Source organism: Hemibagrus wyckioides, linkage group LG18 (genome assembly GCF_019097595.1).
Source record: "Hemibagrus wyckioides isolate EC202008001 linkage group LG18, SWU_Hwy_1.0, whole genome shotgun sequence".
NCBI classification, from domain to species: Eukaryota; Metazoa; Chordata; class Actinopteri; order Siluriformes; family Bagridae; genus Hemibagrus; species Hemibagrus wyckioides.
The window spans coordinates 23854469-23872621 of NC_080727.1; the positions used below are offsets into that span (position 1 = coordinate 23854469).

The following is an 18153-nucleotide window of genomic DNA, read 5'->3' on the forward strand; positions in this document are numbered from 1 at the left end:
TAGCAGGGGAAAAAAATTGCCAACACAAATAGCAATGAATGACACTGGCCCCCGTTACGTATGGCGCCCAGCAAAGCCTCTCCATGTAGCCATTTATTTTTCGGTCTAAATGGCAATTTAGTCATCTCTAAATGTCACCTCCTGAAGCTGCAGAGCACTTTAGCCTTCTGTTAGGGCTTTAATAGATTTTTTAAAAGTGCAGTATAGCCCATTCCATTCCTCTCATAGCCAGTTTATCAAAAATGTATTAAATCTTGAAGTGGCCTCTACCTCGGTGGACTGATAAATTCATTTGGTGTTCCTGATCTATACGCATCCCCTGAACGGATAAAAGAAATCAGAGCTTTACGGCGGGGTGGTGGCCGGCGTGGCGAAATACACAAGTATAATAGGATACAATCAGAGGTAAAAGCAGGAATCGGGGCTCATATAAGAAGACTTACAGCTATGTTCTGTTGGAAACTCGATCTAACAGAATGAGATTTCAGGATTCTAGATGACCATAAGTCAGACGCTGTCCTAAACTACATCACCATGTCTGTGTGACATCAGGAAAACGGTCAGACGGCGTGTTCCTGCTTGACACACAGGCGTCTATTGTAGATACAGAGCCAAAATTAAAGAAACAAACACGAGAGCTGTGAATACTCGGACTTACAGAACGAGATTTCGTTCTTATAGATTACACTATAGGTTGCACTGTGTCCTAAACACCACCACAATGTCTGTGTGACATCACCGAAGAACATGACGTGGTCCTGAATGACACAGACTCTCATTGTAACTCCAGTGCAACAACTAAAGAAACTAAAGGAATCGGAGTCATTTCATTCTTATAGACGACAATAAGTTGCACTGTGTCCTAAACTGCACCGCCGTGTCCGTGTGACATCACTCAGGGTTATGGTTAGATGACGTGTTTCTGAGTGTGTTTCTGGTTGACACAGACTTCCATTGTAGCGCCAGTGCAAAAAGCTAAAGAACCTAACACACGAAGTGTACAGAATGAGACTGGGTCATTTCTTTCTTATAGATTCACACAGTCTCACAAACCACATCACCATGCCTGTGTGACATCCTCCTGTGTGACATCACTGAAAACTAAGGAAACTAACACAAGATGTTCTGTTAGCGCTGTGGAAACTCAAGTGTACAGTCACACAGTCTCCAAAAAACCATCACCATGCCTGTGTGACATCAATAAAGAACTCGATGCAGTCAGATGATGTGTTTCGGATTGACTCGACCTTACAGAATGAGATAGAGACAGCATATGATGCCACCGTGTTTTTGAGCTCTCGATTCTGATTGGTCAGAAGATTTTTATGGGCAGTATATAACAGGCTCGGCTTCGACAGCAACGTCAACTGTAGTGCGATATTTTTTTTTACATTTTTGATATGATCATTCTAACAAGCATTTCTATAGAAACAACTTCCACTCTTATGGCAGACGCTCAATCTAATCTAACACAGCTAAAAAAATGACATGATAGAGTTCAGGTTTCTGTAAGGGGACATTTATATAACCTTTATATGGAAGGTGTCTCTAGTGTCAGCATGCTGCAAGAGTCGGAAATTCTTTTTTTTTTTCTTATGAGAGAGAGATAGAGAAAAATAAGGCTGGTGAGAGAATGATGGTTTATAGCTGCTGTTATAAAATAATTACAGGAAGTAACTTGTCTCACAGATGTTCTGCAATATTAAATGTGCAGTTAAAAAGCACAATTAAAAAATTTGGGATTGTTGGTAAATTGTTGTGGTGTCAGAGAAATAAAACACTCTTGGATGTGCCGTTAGAGAAAAATGGTCCACTTCAGGGGGTTAATGAGCACACATCACACCACCCCATGGTGCGTTAGACCTTATTTTTCCTATTACAGCACACCGCCTTGTGTTTTATTCCTTACATCAGAGCGGTGTCATTAACCCGGGTGCTGTTGGATTATTTGCTGTATTACCGGACTGGATGATTCTAAAGCAGGTAGGTTGTTTGGTGCTGGTTGAGGGTGGGTTTGTTAACAGCGAGGACAGGGTGTGTCTAATCAGCATGCATCACTGGTGCTTTCATTAAGTGCAATCATGCAGCCTAATCAAGCCTGATTCATTTTTATGCTTTTTACAGATTCACTCAAATCATCCGCACAAGTCAGCCCCGAATGTTTGATTGCACTTGTAGCTGAGGGCTGTTCTGCTTCGACTCAAAAGCAGACACACACACACACAAAAAGAAAGAAAGAAAAAGTGTGCATCTCATCTCCGCCATACTGAGCTGTGTTCTGTGTAATATAAAGAATTGCCCTGAGGAACACTGAAAATGGAGAGCAAAATGATCTAACTTGCTCGCTTCAAAACCATAATTGTTATAGGCAGCAAATCACATCAATGGCTATTTTAGAGTTTGGAGCCAGCAGCAACATTGAATTTGCTTTCTATTATCAAAAGCATTATTAGCTCACCACATTCTTTGAAAACGATAGCCAAAGACCGCCAAGGCTAATGATGGCGGCAGGGAGATCCACGAGACCGCAAAGACGCACGGTATATAAAGCGAGTGGTGGAGTTAGACCGTCGTGAGTGATCCACAGAGGTTGGTTAATTGTGAAAGCTAGAACAAATAAAACCAAGTCGGGTTCTATTTTTAGTCCTCGGCCTTGTTCTATTAGATTTCGTGTGCAGTGTACACGCAGTAATACCATTCGTTTGTCTTTTTTATGAGGGAACACAGCCTAATTTCTAATGAACGCAGGAACAGCAATAACAATACATTTGGAAAAAACCCATCTTGTTAAAAGTAAGCGATGCGCTCCAAGTGTATTAAGCAATGCAGATTTATGCACATGATTAAAGAAACGGTTCAGTTTCCAAATGTATTTCATCTAATAAGAATTGTTTTTTGGTTTCTTTAGTTTTTTTCACTGTACCCAGAAACACAGATACTGATGTGACACAGTCACGGTGATGAGGTTTATCCGGAATCTATAATCATAAAAGTGAAAGTCGGAATGGTGCTGTTGCAGGAAAATAATCAAACACGTGATAGTGTCATGCAGCTCGACATGAAAATCCGTTACCATCCCGAAGCTGATTATTTTCCAATAACATCATGTCCTGACGTGTGTTATTCCCTTTTAGAGCACAGAAACGGAATGTATTATTAAACTGCAAATAAAATAAATTCTTCCTATTAACAGGTATAGATTTATGTTTAGATTATGTGAACCGTCCTCCATACAGGTCGCTAGGACTGAGGTGTTACTATAAAAAAGATGGTATTAGAGCGGATGCATTAATATATAAAGCTATGATCTGCCTTGCAGCTGGCATCTGGCACTATCATCAGAGCTGCTGTAATAAAAAATGAATCACCACCTTCTAGCAAATCACAACTGAGGTTTCAGAGCTGTGGCATAATTCTTTTTTTTCCTATTATTATTAGAATAACAATGTCAATTGAAGATTTATGGCTGTATTTATAAAAAAACAAAAAAAAAAAGATTTTGAGTGAGACAGAGTCACTTGCATTAGCCACATAGCTCCAGGGCAAAACTGATGCATTTGATGAGTCTTAGCTGGTGGAAAACATTTTGGGAGAAATTTTTAAAAATATAAAAGAAATCTGAGCATTTATATATACATACATACATATATATATATATATGTTTGTGACTCTGCTTATCTATAGATGAAGCTCCATAACTGGATGGAATAATGTCTGAAAGAAAAGAGGACCATGAACCTGTTTGTGTGTAACCCCGGCCAGACAGCGCCGTCATTGTCACCCCTCCGGAAACACAAAGGGGTTCTGTAATCCTGGCAGCAGACAGGCCTGGATACAGCTCCAGATCCTGATAAGATTAGCTTGCTAAAGGAGCAAGCTGTGCTAAAATTTGAGAGAAACACGATGGCTCTTGGACCTGGCGTTGCAGCAGGGCCAGGACTGGTCTGGCCACAGATGGAAGCAGCAGCCACTCATTATCAGCAAGAGAATCTTATCAGGACTGACTAGCTACCGGCAGTGTTCCCTCTCTCTCTCTCTCTCTCTCTCTCTCTCTCACACACACACACACACACACACAAAGGCTGGTAGGCGGGCGGGCGGGCGGTTGGAGGTCATACTATACCTTGGGTGATACCTGGGAGAGAGGTGGTGGTGTACATGGTGGTGGTGGCTGTAGTGGGTATAGGGGTGGTGGTGGGGGCATCTGGATGGGAAAACACAACACACACACACACATACACACACACACACACGCAAAAATGAAAACGGGGAAATAACAAAAATGAAAGCAAAAAAATCAAACTTAACACAATTATGGTATACACTGTCACTCAGCAAAGAAAGCAACAAAATCCAAATCTGCATTTAAACAGAGTATAAAGAAGCCAGTGTAGGTCATCACTAATGCATCTGCGGTGATACGTAAAATAAATATATAAAGGAAAAAAAGTTCACTTGATCCACTCTTTATACTCTTATCATTGCTTTAACCAGTCCCAGAGAGAAACAGCTAACTAGCCTAGCGTCCTGTTTAAATGAGGTTATTATTATTAGCAAAAAAACAAAAAACAAAAACTGGTCAAGCTTTGTGACTTTGCGAAGGTTAAAACGGGATGTCTGGACATTGTGTCCTAAATGCAGACAGGTTGTAATATTTAGGAAACCCTGAAACCTGTGAAATTTCTGTCATTTTAACATGTGGGAAATTTATTTATATTCCCTCACATATGAGAATAAAGTTTCTCCTGACCTTTAGGCTCCAGATTTATTTTTCTCACCTGATCTGATCTGATGCAGAAATAAAAACGATGTCATTCAGCGCTTTTTCTCTTTTTTGAAAACTTTCTTTTTTTATCCAATTTTCTTCTGATTTTTTGCTAATTCTCAGCCACTAATTATCTCTTACCTATCGCGCAACAGTAACTAGCCGGGGAGAGGGACACGCTAACATGCGTATCTAATTTATCTCTCTGCTCTTGCTCTCTGGCTGTGGATGTGTGTGGCATCATCACGACTCAAACTTGAATGTTGTTCTGTTGCTCCTCTCTGGACCCGAAGTTGAACTTAATTCAACTTTGGAAATTAAAAATATATAAATAAATAAAAAATACTGTCGGCAGCCGTTTCAAAGAAAAAGGTCTCATGAGCGTGAAAGCACGTTAAGATGGTCAAGCCGAGGAATGAAGGGACAATGAGAGGGGACGATGAAAAAAAAAAAACTGATGAGACAAAATGTTTTGAATAGAAGAAAACAGAAAGAGAAATGGAAAATGGGAGCCCATACCACCAAACCATGATGCGGAGGTACCTCTGACATGCTCTCTACAGGGGGTTGTGTTGGTATGTTGGTATGATTCGGTACGACGGGGTGCAGATTAGCACCAGCAGTGCCTGTTAACCAACGGTGCATAGGATTTCTAATCAGGATCGCTAATGAAATGAGTCAAATTCATTAGAGGCAGGTGAGGAGGTGGGTGTTAATTTGCCATTTACCATCTATGAAGTTTAGTCATCCCATCCTTAAACATTATTCAACTGGTGCACCTAAAAGCACTCAAACAACAACAACAACAACAAAAACTCAAGGCTGCTTCACTGTTGCAGGAAATGTCCCTTTGTGTGTGGAGTAATCAGGACAGACAAACAGGTGAGTGTTAATGAAACGAGTAAAATGAAATAATACGTGGCTGGTTCTGGTTAGGGGAGGATGTGTGCGGATCGTGTGCTCGCTGCTGAGATAACAGGCGTGAAAAGTGACGCGGGCGGTGCCACTGTTTGCCCGGCGCATCCAGACAGATACCACTGTGTTAACATCTGTGCTGAGGAAATTGGCCGGCTGTCTCCCCTCCCAGCTTTGTTGTCCGCGCTCCATCAAAAGAGCTCGGCGGGAGCCCGGGAACACTTCCCTTCGCTAATGATAAAATATCCAGGAGGAGGGAACACAGCCAGAGATGGCGAGAAACATGCAGAGAGAGAGTAAGTTGCAGAGCTGCCTCCATCACACACATGGCACGCTGCAACAACTCGGAAAATGGCAGACACTACCTGTCTTTCAGCACGCACCTCACACAGAGCGCTCTCTAGTCCCGAAACCGAAATTAAATGTAAAAAAAAGAAGTGATGTGAAGACGTTGATGCAGCAGCATCGTCTGAGTAAAATCTGCATATCAGGTCTAGGTTACGTGACCATTAATTCACTTATCCGCCACTATAGAGGACGATTATAAATAAATGGAGGGTTACAGTATTTCTGGCTATATGAGGTTCTTTTACATGCCAATAAAAAGCTTTTTTTTCTGAATCACAGGTTATTAGAGGTTAAATTGATTTCTGTCTCAAACTACAGTGATTCAATCAACCACCTGTAGGGCTACTTTAATTCGCTTTAACAAAAGAGAGCATGGCGTCTGCGGTAGGCAAGTGATTGACACTCGACACCTGAATCTAAAGTAATTAAACTTTACTCTTATTACTTAGAAAAAAATCACATAATAAACTCCCATTCTTATTCTTATCGAGAAAGCACATTGGCTTTGCCGTGTCTCGATCAAAAAGCATGTGTAAATTCATATATTCATAAGAGAATCTTTGTGTTTGTTTTTTTTTTTTCACTTTATTGCTTGTCATTCAGGATTTACTAAAAATCCATCTGATATTACTGCTGTCCTGTCCAGTTTGTGTGTGCTGTCCTATTTATTTATTGTATTTTTCCACTTGGTCCACACTGTCGTATATTTGCGCTTTATGTGTGTTGTGTTACTGTACTGTATATCACAACCTGGTCCTAAACAAAACCACATGTCACCTATATGAGTGTAAATGAGTTATAAGGAGGCAATGGTCTCCACATTCTAGAAAAAAAGGTGATAGAAAATTCTGGAGCATTTTTTCATTATAAATAGACTGATATTTTTGGGGAAAAAAAAGAGGACACGTCCAGGAAAAAAGAGGGCACCTGGTCACCTCAGGTTGCTATCTGTCCCTATCTACACTGACTCCATTAGCCACCGCATGTAACACCGCATGAGTTTTCTCAAACATTTATCATTACCGTCTTTCTGCTATTAATTTAATTCCAGTTGTCGATATCATGCCAGTTTTATCCTGCCAGTGTCACTGTTTACATTTCAGATTTTCCGAACTGAAAGAAAATACAAAATCATCCCCTCACTGTTCGTGTTAATCACCAGGAATAAACAAGCCCTGACCGGCGTGGCCACAAAACCAGTTGGATTTTGACACTAATGAGCTATCAGATGAGCAGCAGGTAAGTTTCCATTAGAGATTGATTAGTGTGTCTTGGCTTTAATAAACAGTGTGTCTAGTTCAGTTCTGTTCTTAGAAACGAATTAATAAAACGTTCTCAGTGATAAAATGGTTATGACTGACTGCTATATTGCTAAAAAGTGTTTGATCTTTTTTAAATTATAAGATAAAGCAAAATGCAACATTAGGTAGCTAACAGTTCTTTTAACTTAGCTTAAAAAGTTTACTTTACCTTGTAGAAATATCCATGCCCTGTTAGCTCAGTTGATTAGATAACTGAATTAAATACCTGTAGACCTAGCTGAAAGCAGTGTTAGGAGCTAAAAGCATCTTGAAGCAGAATCTAAAATCAAAATAAATTGAATGACTCAAGAACAAGGCTAGGTCAGATGTACATTATTAAATTTAACTAAAAATCAGTAAGCCCCGCCTCCTCCTTTTCGTTGGCCGTCCTGCTTAACCATTTACCGTCATTCCTGTGTCAGGGAAAAATCGGGGAAAGCAAAAAAAATAAAAAGAAATATCCTGATTGACACACAGGAGCTGACTGAATGGGTAGAGTGTACTGTGCTATGAGCTTAAGACGAAGCTCATCCTCAGTGGTGGGCCAACTTAATTGGCTCTATCCCGTTACGAACTGTGAACGCCTAGCAGATGTTTGGGATTAATGGTGTCAGCAGGTCATTAAAAATGTGACAGGAAAAAAAAAATTGTAGTGGTAGCTATACTCCATAATTCTTATTGGGGCCTTCTGTGTAAATATTTAGCCACGTCTCTTTTAAGAGAACACACTAATGCTGGAGTGAATCAATAAGTTTAGGGCTTCTTGCCTTTTAAACAGCAGGCGCTCTCCTGCCGTGTCACGCTTGTGTGGGTTTATCATAGCACATTATGAATCATCTCAGCAGGCTGAGATGTGAGGTGTGTGGAGCAGGCTCATTAAACCTGGGCCACGGCAAAACACTGCCAGTTAAGGCAATTCCCCAGACGTGAGAATGCAGGAAGGAGAGCTCATCATACGGCATTTTAGAGTCCCTCCCTCGATCCCAGCTCTCTCTCTCTGCCATCCCAGTGGACCGGTTGCTAAAAGGGTGTATCTTCTACCTGCGATCGGCCATGCATAAACAGCGGGGAAGCAGAAAGGCAAGGGGTGCCGTCAGTGCTGCAGGAGATCACGGTGCTATTTTCAGGAGCACGGGGGATACTGAACGGTCATTCAGAAACATTATGCAAAGTAAAAGAGTGATCAACACCTCAAGGCTGTTGATTTGCCCAACAACCACCTTCCATCTTGGGCTGTTTGTTTGTTCAAGGATGGCTTTTGTCTGTGTGGAAAGGGTGGGACCTAATCCTGACAAATATTGCAACGGTTCTGATGCTCTGGGGGTATAAACACAGAGACACCTCTGCATCTCCTTGTCTGTCTGTCATGTGCCTCCGAAAAAAAAAAGAAAAAAAAAAGAAAACCCACAACCTATTTGGATCTGTGAGCTTTCCAGTGGCAGAGACAGATAGAGGCATATGCAGACAAATTCATCCCATCTGTTTCTGGCAAAATAGAGAAACGTTCCATCAATAAGTGCCAGACATAGCACACTTTACTCAGTAAAAGCGAGTAAATTCAATTAGCTCGGTGCATTCTTCTTGCCTTTTTTTTGGGATCGATGGGTGAGACAGACGTTTGAGTGAATGGCGTAACATAACAATGAGTACAGTCAAATCCAGCATTGACAAGAATCCCAGAGTGATTGACTCCAATTAACGGCTAATGAAGGAAGGGCTGGGGGAGTCCGCCCCATTAATGATCCCGGCAAACAGAGTGAGATGAATGTGCTGCAGAGAAGACTCCTCTGGCTGGGAGATGTGGAGACAGAGAGAGGTGAGGGAGGGTGGGACCAAGTCAACGGGTGCCTCACGAAAAAAAAGAAAAAAGAAAAAAGAAAAAAAAAGAAAAAACCCTCAGCACCCGCCCAATCTGCCGGCTGCATTGCATGACAGGAGACTGATGAGTCCCCTCTGGCCTATTAAGCGATGAATCTATGACAAGGCTAATGATGAAAAAGAAGTGCATGCTGCATCCCGGCCAATTTCGTGACAATCAAGTGCGGGTGTACACGTTAATGAGAGTATTTACAGGTAGGTTGCATCAGTGGGTCGGCTGGAGGCAGTCGAGTGAGTCTGGCCGTGTAGTCATCAGCCTGCTCATGTTTTTTGCAAACAGATATCCTGTTTGGGCTCTGCTAACGGGATGGCGTGTTTACTGGAGGATAACAATTGACATGAGAATCCAGCATGGTGGAGATGTCTGTTTCCTCCTTTCCGACGAGGGCTTATCACGGCCAGCGTGGACGTTTCGACGCCAGTTGAAAGGAATCCTCGATTGCACGCAGAAAAGAAAGGCACGCTTACACGTGTCAGCCATCATAATGAATCCAATTCAGGCGCACAGGAAATCACTTGAACTCCTGATAATGTCAAGCAGCCTTGGTTAGCAGCTACCAATCCACAGGTTCTTTGTTACTAAGGTTCGGCTCCATTGACACGCGTGTAATTTGCCATGCCTTGCCATTTCTGACACTTCCGGGAGCGTTTTTACATTACAGAGTCTGATACTCGCGCATTTGCATTTCCAGCTGGGTGATTTCTTGAGAGGCAAACTACCGAAGCCATGTTTGACAGCAGCCAAGATGTATCGTCGAAATCTGACTTTTAAATGCGAGTGTCACGACTGCAACAAATTGCGAGGGAAATATCGGCGGCTCAAATGTAATGAAAGTGAGCGGGGCTGTAAGAATGGAAGGAGAGTGTTGAGCGAGGGGAATTTACAGCTTCATTATAATGACACAGTGATGGGATTTGGCCCGCAATGGCAGGACTGCAGATCTTGTGTTTTTTTCTTTTTTTTACAGAGCATATTTTGAAGATTGCTCGACTGAGCCCGGCTGCTGCTGCTGCCTGGGAGTTACGTGTACTTCTGGGAGAAGTGTTCTCATCTGCTTCGAATTAGATGTTGAGTACGTGGGACAATTAGCTCTCTCAAGTAGTCTGTAGCTTGTCGCGAAATGAGGCGCGTTATCAATCACGGCTTTTTGTCTCCGTCGCGAGAGAGACGATCAGCTCTGGCTTTGTGGCTGGGGAAATGCGGCTTGCGCTGTGACGAATATCTTTTTATGCGCCCTGGCATTTACGGAGACATATGGAGCTCTTCTCTGGAAAGAGCCCGAGCCAGGACTGTATTATAAGCTGTAATCCACAACAACACTGCAAAACCCATTCTCTCTGGAGTTAGGCTGCGTCTCCTGCGTGTGCAGTGATCGATTTCTCGCAGGCGGCAGCACGATGACAGAGGAAAGCACTCTAAGCGCTATCGGAAGTGTTACGGAGAGGGAACGAGAGCGAGGGTGACAAGCGGAGGAGGAGGGTGCAATAAAAAGGGGCTGGGGCTGTGGAGGCGAAAGCTAGTCTCTATTAGGTTAACAGTGTGCCGTAAACTGGTTACAGCCCTGTATGCTGCCTCTCATTCCCCTGCAAGGCTCTTCTAGCACTGGAGCTCTGGAAATGTGTCTCAGGGAATGTCGTTTTTACGCCTATAACCTCTTTAGTGCCAGACCCCCTCTGAGCGTTCTTCATCACTTAGCTTCCAATAGCTGCAGTAAAGGGACAAGGCTGCTGCAATACATCTGTTCTGGCTATGTGTAAAGAAAAGGCCTCGAATCCTGCACGGAGACGATGCCTCGGCTCGGCCGATTCGTGTCTTTCCACGAGAAGTCATTCATAAATTAGTACGAAGGACCGGAGACCTTCCGACTTTAAACGTGTGAAGTTATTCTCGGTGTTGTTCACTGCAGCGGCAGAGAGAAAGAGAGACAGAGAGTGTGACAGAAGACGCATTTCCTGCGCTCTTATTTCCAGCTGACGTGCACGGTTCTAATGGAATACTTAACGCATTTTCGTTTCCAAGCGAAATCCTTGAAAACTGTATTAAAACACTATTGAGACGGTTTCCATAAGATCATGCATCGATGCTTCAACAATTACCGTTCTGGTATGCTATTTAATGCATACGCTGGATGTGTGAAAATGTGCCATGAGCTTGACAACTTGCTAAACAGCCATTTTGTCACACTCTTTCTCTCGCCTCGGATTACAAAAGCCTCTAAGCGCACCATCCTCGAACAGAATTTCGGACTATTTCAGACACTCGAGGTGACTCTTTTTTTTCCCCGAACCACGCCGGAGAAGCTCAGAAAGTGACAGGACCACTGTTTGTAATAAGCAGATGTCATCACGTTAAAAAACGATGGAGAATAATTATAAGACTATGAAGCGCGCAGATGTCATTGGTGCCTGTCTTTATGAGCGCATGTGTGGTGCTTGTAAAATACTGGAGGGTGTCAGAGCGCTCTGTTAACACACTGTGTTCAGGTGGGAGGCTGTGCGGGGTTGTCAGAGCAACATGACGCAAGATTAAGCGCTGACAGCCCGGTCCCTGCTTCCAGGCTCCGCACTCCATTTGCAATTCTAATACCAGGACAAGATATGCTGCTGAATTACAGTAGACATTTAAAAAGTGGCAGCAGACATCAAAGCTATCAAGCGGCCAGACGGGGCTCCGTAGGCCCACGCTGCTTTTAATAAGGCTGTTGATCTCACCTCGGTCTGGGTGAGAGGTGCGCATGGTGTGTGTAACTCCCCCTGTCCTCTTCTACAGGCTGGGTGCTTGTGAATTCTCCACCTGCAATGACTGCCAAGCGTATCGTGGGGGAGAAGTGCGAAAAGCCTGGCAGGTTCACACAGCGTTCCAGGGAAAGGATTTTTGGAACACACTTACTGAAGTTGGAAATCTGAGTTAGCTGCTCAGGAAGCATGGCATTTAGCAACTAAAACATGACCATTATACTGCAAACCATGTGGTGGTACCAGCAATCTGGTTCATGGAACAACTGTCCAGTACCAAAGGTTGCACCAATAAAATCGAACAGGTCCTGAAGATGGGGCTTGGAGCACTGGCCTATTGAGACTGGTTAAGCATGACATGCCAACAAATGATCTAAATAAAACCTGCTGTATTTGTGCCATCACAAACTCACACTGTTCTGTTTCATAACGCAGCCATGCTGAATTCACAAAATGGTCAGAAGGTGTTTTATTAATTTTCTGTAACAGCAACTTTGGACAACAAGGAGAATCACAGGTTTATATCAACGTCCTTATTCTAATATGTTTTTATTTGAGTGCAGGGACTAATCTAATCTTAAATCTTAAATAAATTTATTGTTGTTGTCCTCCTTCAGCCTCTCCCTGTTCAGGTTTTACGCCAGATGCCCTTCTTTAATGCAACCCTCTCGTTATATCCGTGCTCGGGACCGGCACTGAGAGTTCACCCCTCAGACTAATAAATGTATTTAAAAAATTGTTATTTAACAAAAAAGAAATTTTATTATGATTCCTTAACATTTACAGAAGGAGTCTCCAATTTTGTAAAAGTCTTCTGGCTTCTTGGGAATATAATGAGATGTTTTTATTTTTTATTTTCAAATTTATTAATTTTTTTATTATAATGTAAATGATGGAACATGGAAACTTCTTGTGAACATTAAACATAACAAATGGTTAAAACGTGTCAATCATCAGTGGCTAAAAGAAAAAATTAAATTATTGATAAATTCCTGTGGTACTGATGTGGTCCTTATTTTAATGCTCGATAAGTCTCTTTTTTTGGCCAGTAATTTCACTGAAGAAATTTCCGAACAAATTAACAATGTTCATCTGAGGAAATCCTCCATCTTGAACTGTTCAGTGTCACACACTGAAACGATGCAGTCAGACATTTCCATTGTCATATACTGAGTTTGTAGAAAAAGAACTAAAAACCACAAGTTCCACTGATTAGGTCCTTGTTTGTAATTGTGCAGCTGAAAACAAAAAACACTTATAGCTGTCGTACGTGCTTATCTATTCCATCTCTTTCTTCAATGATTCGTCATAATGTTTTATTATAAAAATACTGCTAAACTGAATGAACACAGTCAATAACGAGGAGGTGCAGATGGTTTCTGATGAGTTTTTTTTTTACTCACACAGCTGTGCATTGTAAATGCTACTATAGCTCACCACTTAAAGACCCTCTGCACAACACAAATCCTTTTAAATAGAGGTCGATTATTGCAATCTAAGACCAGACGTGAGTCATTTCTCCACAGGCTTAGTGCTGTAAACGCTATCAGAAGTGTTTTCAGATAGGAGAGTGTTCAGATCCGAGTGTGATATCCTAAGGAAAAGGAAACGTTATTGAGATCAAACTTATTGATCTCGTATTCAGCGAGAGTGAGAGAGAGAGAGAGAGAGAGAGAGTGAAAGGAAGGTTGAAGATCGCTCAAAGCTTCGTGAACTCACCGTACACGTAGAGGATGTAATCGTCATAGGATTCTCCCACTGCGTTCGAGGCCACGCATCGGTAAGTACCATTGTAGGACTTGTTAAGGTTCTCGATAAAGAGATCCGAGCCGGTGATGACGGCATGCGAGGGAACGTCGTCGTCCACCTTCACCCAGTTCACCTGCTGAGGCCTGCACAGAGATGGAGTACAAGCCGAACTGGCTTTCAGACAAAATGGACAGAAAATATGCTCTACTTAAGCCAGCTGGATTGCTGTAAGCATCTTACATGGCCAAAAAAGAGCAAAGGTTGATATTTTTCTCTTGTCTATTGCCATTAAGTGCCGCTAAGAGTCTTGTTCCTTTGTCCTAACAGCTACTGTAAACAGAGCATGAAACAGCCTTTGCCCATTTTCACAATGATGGGCCGACTGAGCTAAAGCCGCTAAAAGCCTCTAAACTTCTTTTTAGCTCTCTTAAGGCTCAGTGGTGGTGCTTTAGCCTAGTTATTTCCCTAGAGAGGTTGGAAGTGTGGTGGGGGTGGGGCTGGTGGTGGGGGGGTCTTCTTGGAAAGTTTTTGTGATAGTTTCACTTGAAATTTTGCAAATAAAGAAAGAAAACGAACGGGTACGTGTTTTTCTATTCTGGTTATAGCGACTTTTTTTCATAAATTGAAGCTGTAATTTGTGTCAAATAACAATAAGATAAAGGAAATTTCTGATGACGTGGAAAAAGATTCTGAATCTGAAGTTAAATATAGATATACAGTACATACATGTGTGGAATAGAGATGCAGGCACAGATCTTGTGAGAGGAGAAGAAGAGAAATGACCTAGAAAAAGTTCTTTATTTTATTGAAAGGAAGAGAGAGAGAGAGAGAGAGAGAGAGAGAGAGGCACAGTAGAGGGGCTGAAGGGAACCTGGGGTTAGAGGCAGAATACAAATGGTCCCAGAGCACCAAGCCCAACATTATATGACAGTAATGACTGCAGCCCCTTCTCTTGCCTTTAATGAAAATGACTTCTAATTTTCGGCCCTGCTGTATTGATTGCATTCTCATGCTTATTAAATGAATGCGGGAAGGAGCTGGAGCTTCCTGCACAATGCGAGTTTGGAGGGAAAGAGGTGGTGGTGTTGGCGGTGGTAGTGGTGGGGAGATGCATACGAATTACCTCTCATTGTCTTTGCACACATTTGCCCCATTGTCTTGTCATCCACTGTTTTTTTTTTTTTCAATTAGACGCTATAGATGCTGCTATACGTGAGGTAATGTTTGATGGTGCGAGGTCTGATGGCGCAAAAGCAAAGAAACACAGTGTGTGATTGATGACATCATTTGGCTCGAGCGCTCGGCTCTTCAGTATGCACATGCAAATCACACTCAGGCTCAGAGCTTGGGCTCCTGAGAACTGATTACCATACAATTACCAGACGGCAACATGTGCAGCCCGCTTCGGCCTGCGTTTCTGCTTTCGCATTCGCGCTGCGATACGATACGTCTGGAAAGGATGTATTAATTCCACCCTGCCACTGATCCTGGAGATGCTGCCTTTTAACGCTAGTCCTCCAAACAATTTTCAGCATTATAGCTCATCGCCGCTAAATTCTCCAATCTGATGGGCCGATTTTCCCTAACAACAGCTCTCTGACACTATATATATGTTCTAATATGTAATCGTTTCTATAGCGACAGCTCACTGGAGTATCTACATAATCTAAAGCTATTAATGAACAAAGTAAATAATTGATATAATGAAGATTTCAGTAAGCAAATGTTTATTTAATGTGTATGGAAGGAGTCTCCAGAGTCTGCACATATAAAACAAACTGCAACAATTCCTCTGGCTTATTAACACTAACCAAAAAAATTTAATTTGTGCCTGTTTGGTTGTGTCCATGTTCAGTCATGTTTGTCATGTCACACTCCACAGTGATGCTTAATGGCTCATATGAAAGTAGACACTCAGTGCAGTTTTTCAGTTTTTTTAGCTTATTAGGAGAACAGAAAAGTTCCCCAAAGACGCACAAATGTGTATATATATATGACTGAAGAAGAACGCTCACTCTGGTTTGCCTTTGGTTTTGCACGTCAGCTCCAGGTTTTCTCCTTCTCTGGTTAGTCCTTGAGGAAACCCCACGACAATCTTCACCTCTGGTTTATCTGCTCAGAAGAAAGAAAGGGAAAAAAAAAACCCACAGATCTTCAACCAACCATATGTTAAACCAAAAAACCTATTTCATTTCCATTTCCATCTGTAAATGACCATGCTGGGTTTTATTTGCAGCTTAACGCCTGATTTCAAGAGCTATTTTGGTTGGATACCACAACAATAATAGAAGAATGTGATTCAGGCTGCTGACAGTATGGCCACCTAGGTCGCAATAACACACCGTAACCCCACTACACACACAATGTTGACCTTTACGCTCCATCACTACTGTCCTCTTCCTGATCCATTAAGAGTCTGTGGCCACTGCAGGCCTTGCATCAGCCAGGCTTCTGTCATGGTCACTGCATTCAGCATGAAACGCACATCCTTCCTTCGCCTGGCTTGCTTTTTTTCTCTCTCTCTCTCCAATTCTGCCGGGATTAGGTTTCCTGCTGCTTCTGTACCAGTCTACAGGAGCACTGACATTCACAATGACGTTTGACATGCACTGATACATTCTCGCACAATGGCATTATGGATATGAGGCCATGAATACGGCCAGGGGACAGTCATGCAGAATGGTCATTCACTGTGTGAGCTCTGAATAACATTTCGTTCAGCCGTCAAAGAATGTTTCAGGCTGCTTAATCCATCTACCAGCGTGGAAGGCACAAATATCCTTCTGCCAAAGTTGACAAGACACAACTCAAATTAGCCAGCTTACGCCTGATGCTAATAAAGGCATTATTAGACTTTGGCAAGTATGCTGCAGCTATAAGCCCCCCTACCGGTCCATTTTAGCAGGTAGTGCTTACATGGGGGGGACCTGGGGTGGTAAAAGGAAATAAAAAGCAAGCTCTGTGTTTACTCAAAGCGCTAATGAGAGCATGGGGAGAGAACATAAGGGAAAGAGGGAAAGAAGAAAGTGTTCCAGGCCTTTCATTAAGCAGCAAAAGACCTAGCGAACAGTAGTTAGCCGGGGACAAAGTAAAAGCCACCCAGCTGTGAACTGGGGTCTAACATAATAATAATTATATTTGTAAAAAAAAAAAAATACCAACAGTAATAATATGCATGTCTGTTCCTGCATATCAGTATAAAAGACTGGACAGTGTAGTTTACTCTTTCAGAAGAATGATATCTGGAATAAAGGAGTGACCGAGAAGTACAACATATAACAACAAATAAAAGTTATATTTTTAGATTCCTCCATAGTAGCCATGCACACTCTTCAGTCTACATTCCACTGTTGTTTGCTTTATAATGTGTACTTTGTCAGAAATGTCACAGTGTTTATAAACTGGACCTGGTTTTCCTGCCTTTTTCAACCACTTCATGTTATTTTTCTTAAAGTTCTTAAAGGATGTACAATTGTAGAATTACAATTCTTCAATTACTTCGCAGAAGTACAGGCAACATTAATGCTCTGACAACTTCTTTCAGGTACGAAGACATAGGAGGTATCTGAGCTTGGTTGTGATATTTGCAGGAGAAATCTTTATTAACGCAGGATTGGCAGGGCCACTCACAGCAGCTCAGGTACATTGAGGTTTTAGAGGATTTCTTTCCACCCCTGATTCAATACTTAAATTTTTTTAAACATTTCTTCCCCCCCAAAAACCCATACATACTTTATTTTAGGTGTTCTTGACTATTAGTAATTGATTCACCTGACTGTGACCTTCTGATGTTAGATATGTCATTTACCTGTTCGCTCCATGATAATGATGATGTTTGTAATCATGTTTTGTGTGTTGCTTTGCATCCAAAATATTCTTGCTATCACTGTGTATGATCTTCAAAGCCTCATTATCATAATATCCACCATTCTCAACATTGAGCCCCTTTAAAAAAAAAACCCCTCATATTCCTGACACCAGCAGAGTGCCGGTAAGATTAAGATTAAGACCGTTCTTCACTCCCTAGAATTCTGCTGTCTAACATTCAGTGGTTGGAGAATAGGATGGACGAGCTGCTTTATCACACATACTCACAATAAGAGGTCAGATACCTCAATGTGCTGTGCTGCACCGAAACCTGCCTAAGCCCCAAAATCCATGATTCGGCTGTGCAACTGCAGGGATATACTCTCCACCGCCTGGACAGAATGCCAGAGGCCACTGACAAAGCCAAACGCAGAGGGCTTTTAAAGCATACGATAAATAATCTTGAACTTGAACATGACCTTGCGCACCTTACCAAGTGAACCGATGTGATGGGTAGATCTGAAAAAAAGGGTAAAAAAAGGACGGCAGTGTAGGAGTAGGAAGGTAGGAGTACCTAATAATGCTGCATTTCAGTTTAGAGTTAGCTTGAAAAAAAGTTTCAGTCATAAGCATCAATCATTGTACTGTATAACA

General features: G+C 42.1%; 1 protein-coding gene across 11 annotated transcripts in view; it reads right to left on the reverse strand.

The window, feature by feature from the left end:
* Positions 1–18153, reverse strand: part of cadm1a (cell adhesion molecule 1a) — a 312964-nt gene that overhangs the window by 27444 nt on the left and 267367 nt on the right. For 7 of the 11 annotated variants that reach the window (XM_058414921.1, XM_058414924.1, XM_058414920.1 and 4 more), the window contains 3 exons: positions 15708–15804; positions 13663–13835; positions 4124–4204 (listed from right to left, as the gene is read on the reverse strand). In XM_058414921.1, the coding sequence (XP_058270904.1) occupies positions 4124–4204; positions 13663–13835; positions 15708–15804 (351 nt within the window). The remainder of the gene's footprint in view (positions 1–4123; positions 4205–13662; positions 13836–15707; positions 15805–18153) is intronic. The other 4 variants (XM_058414928.1, XM_058414927.1, XM_058414930.1 and 1 more) reach the window with 1 other exon arrangement.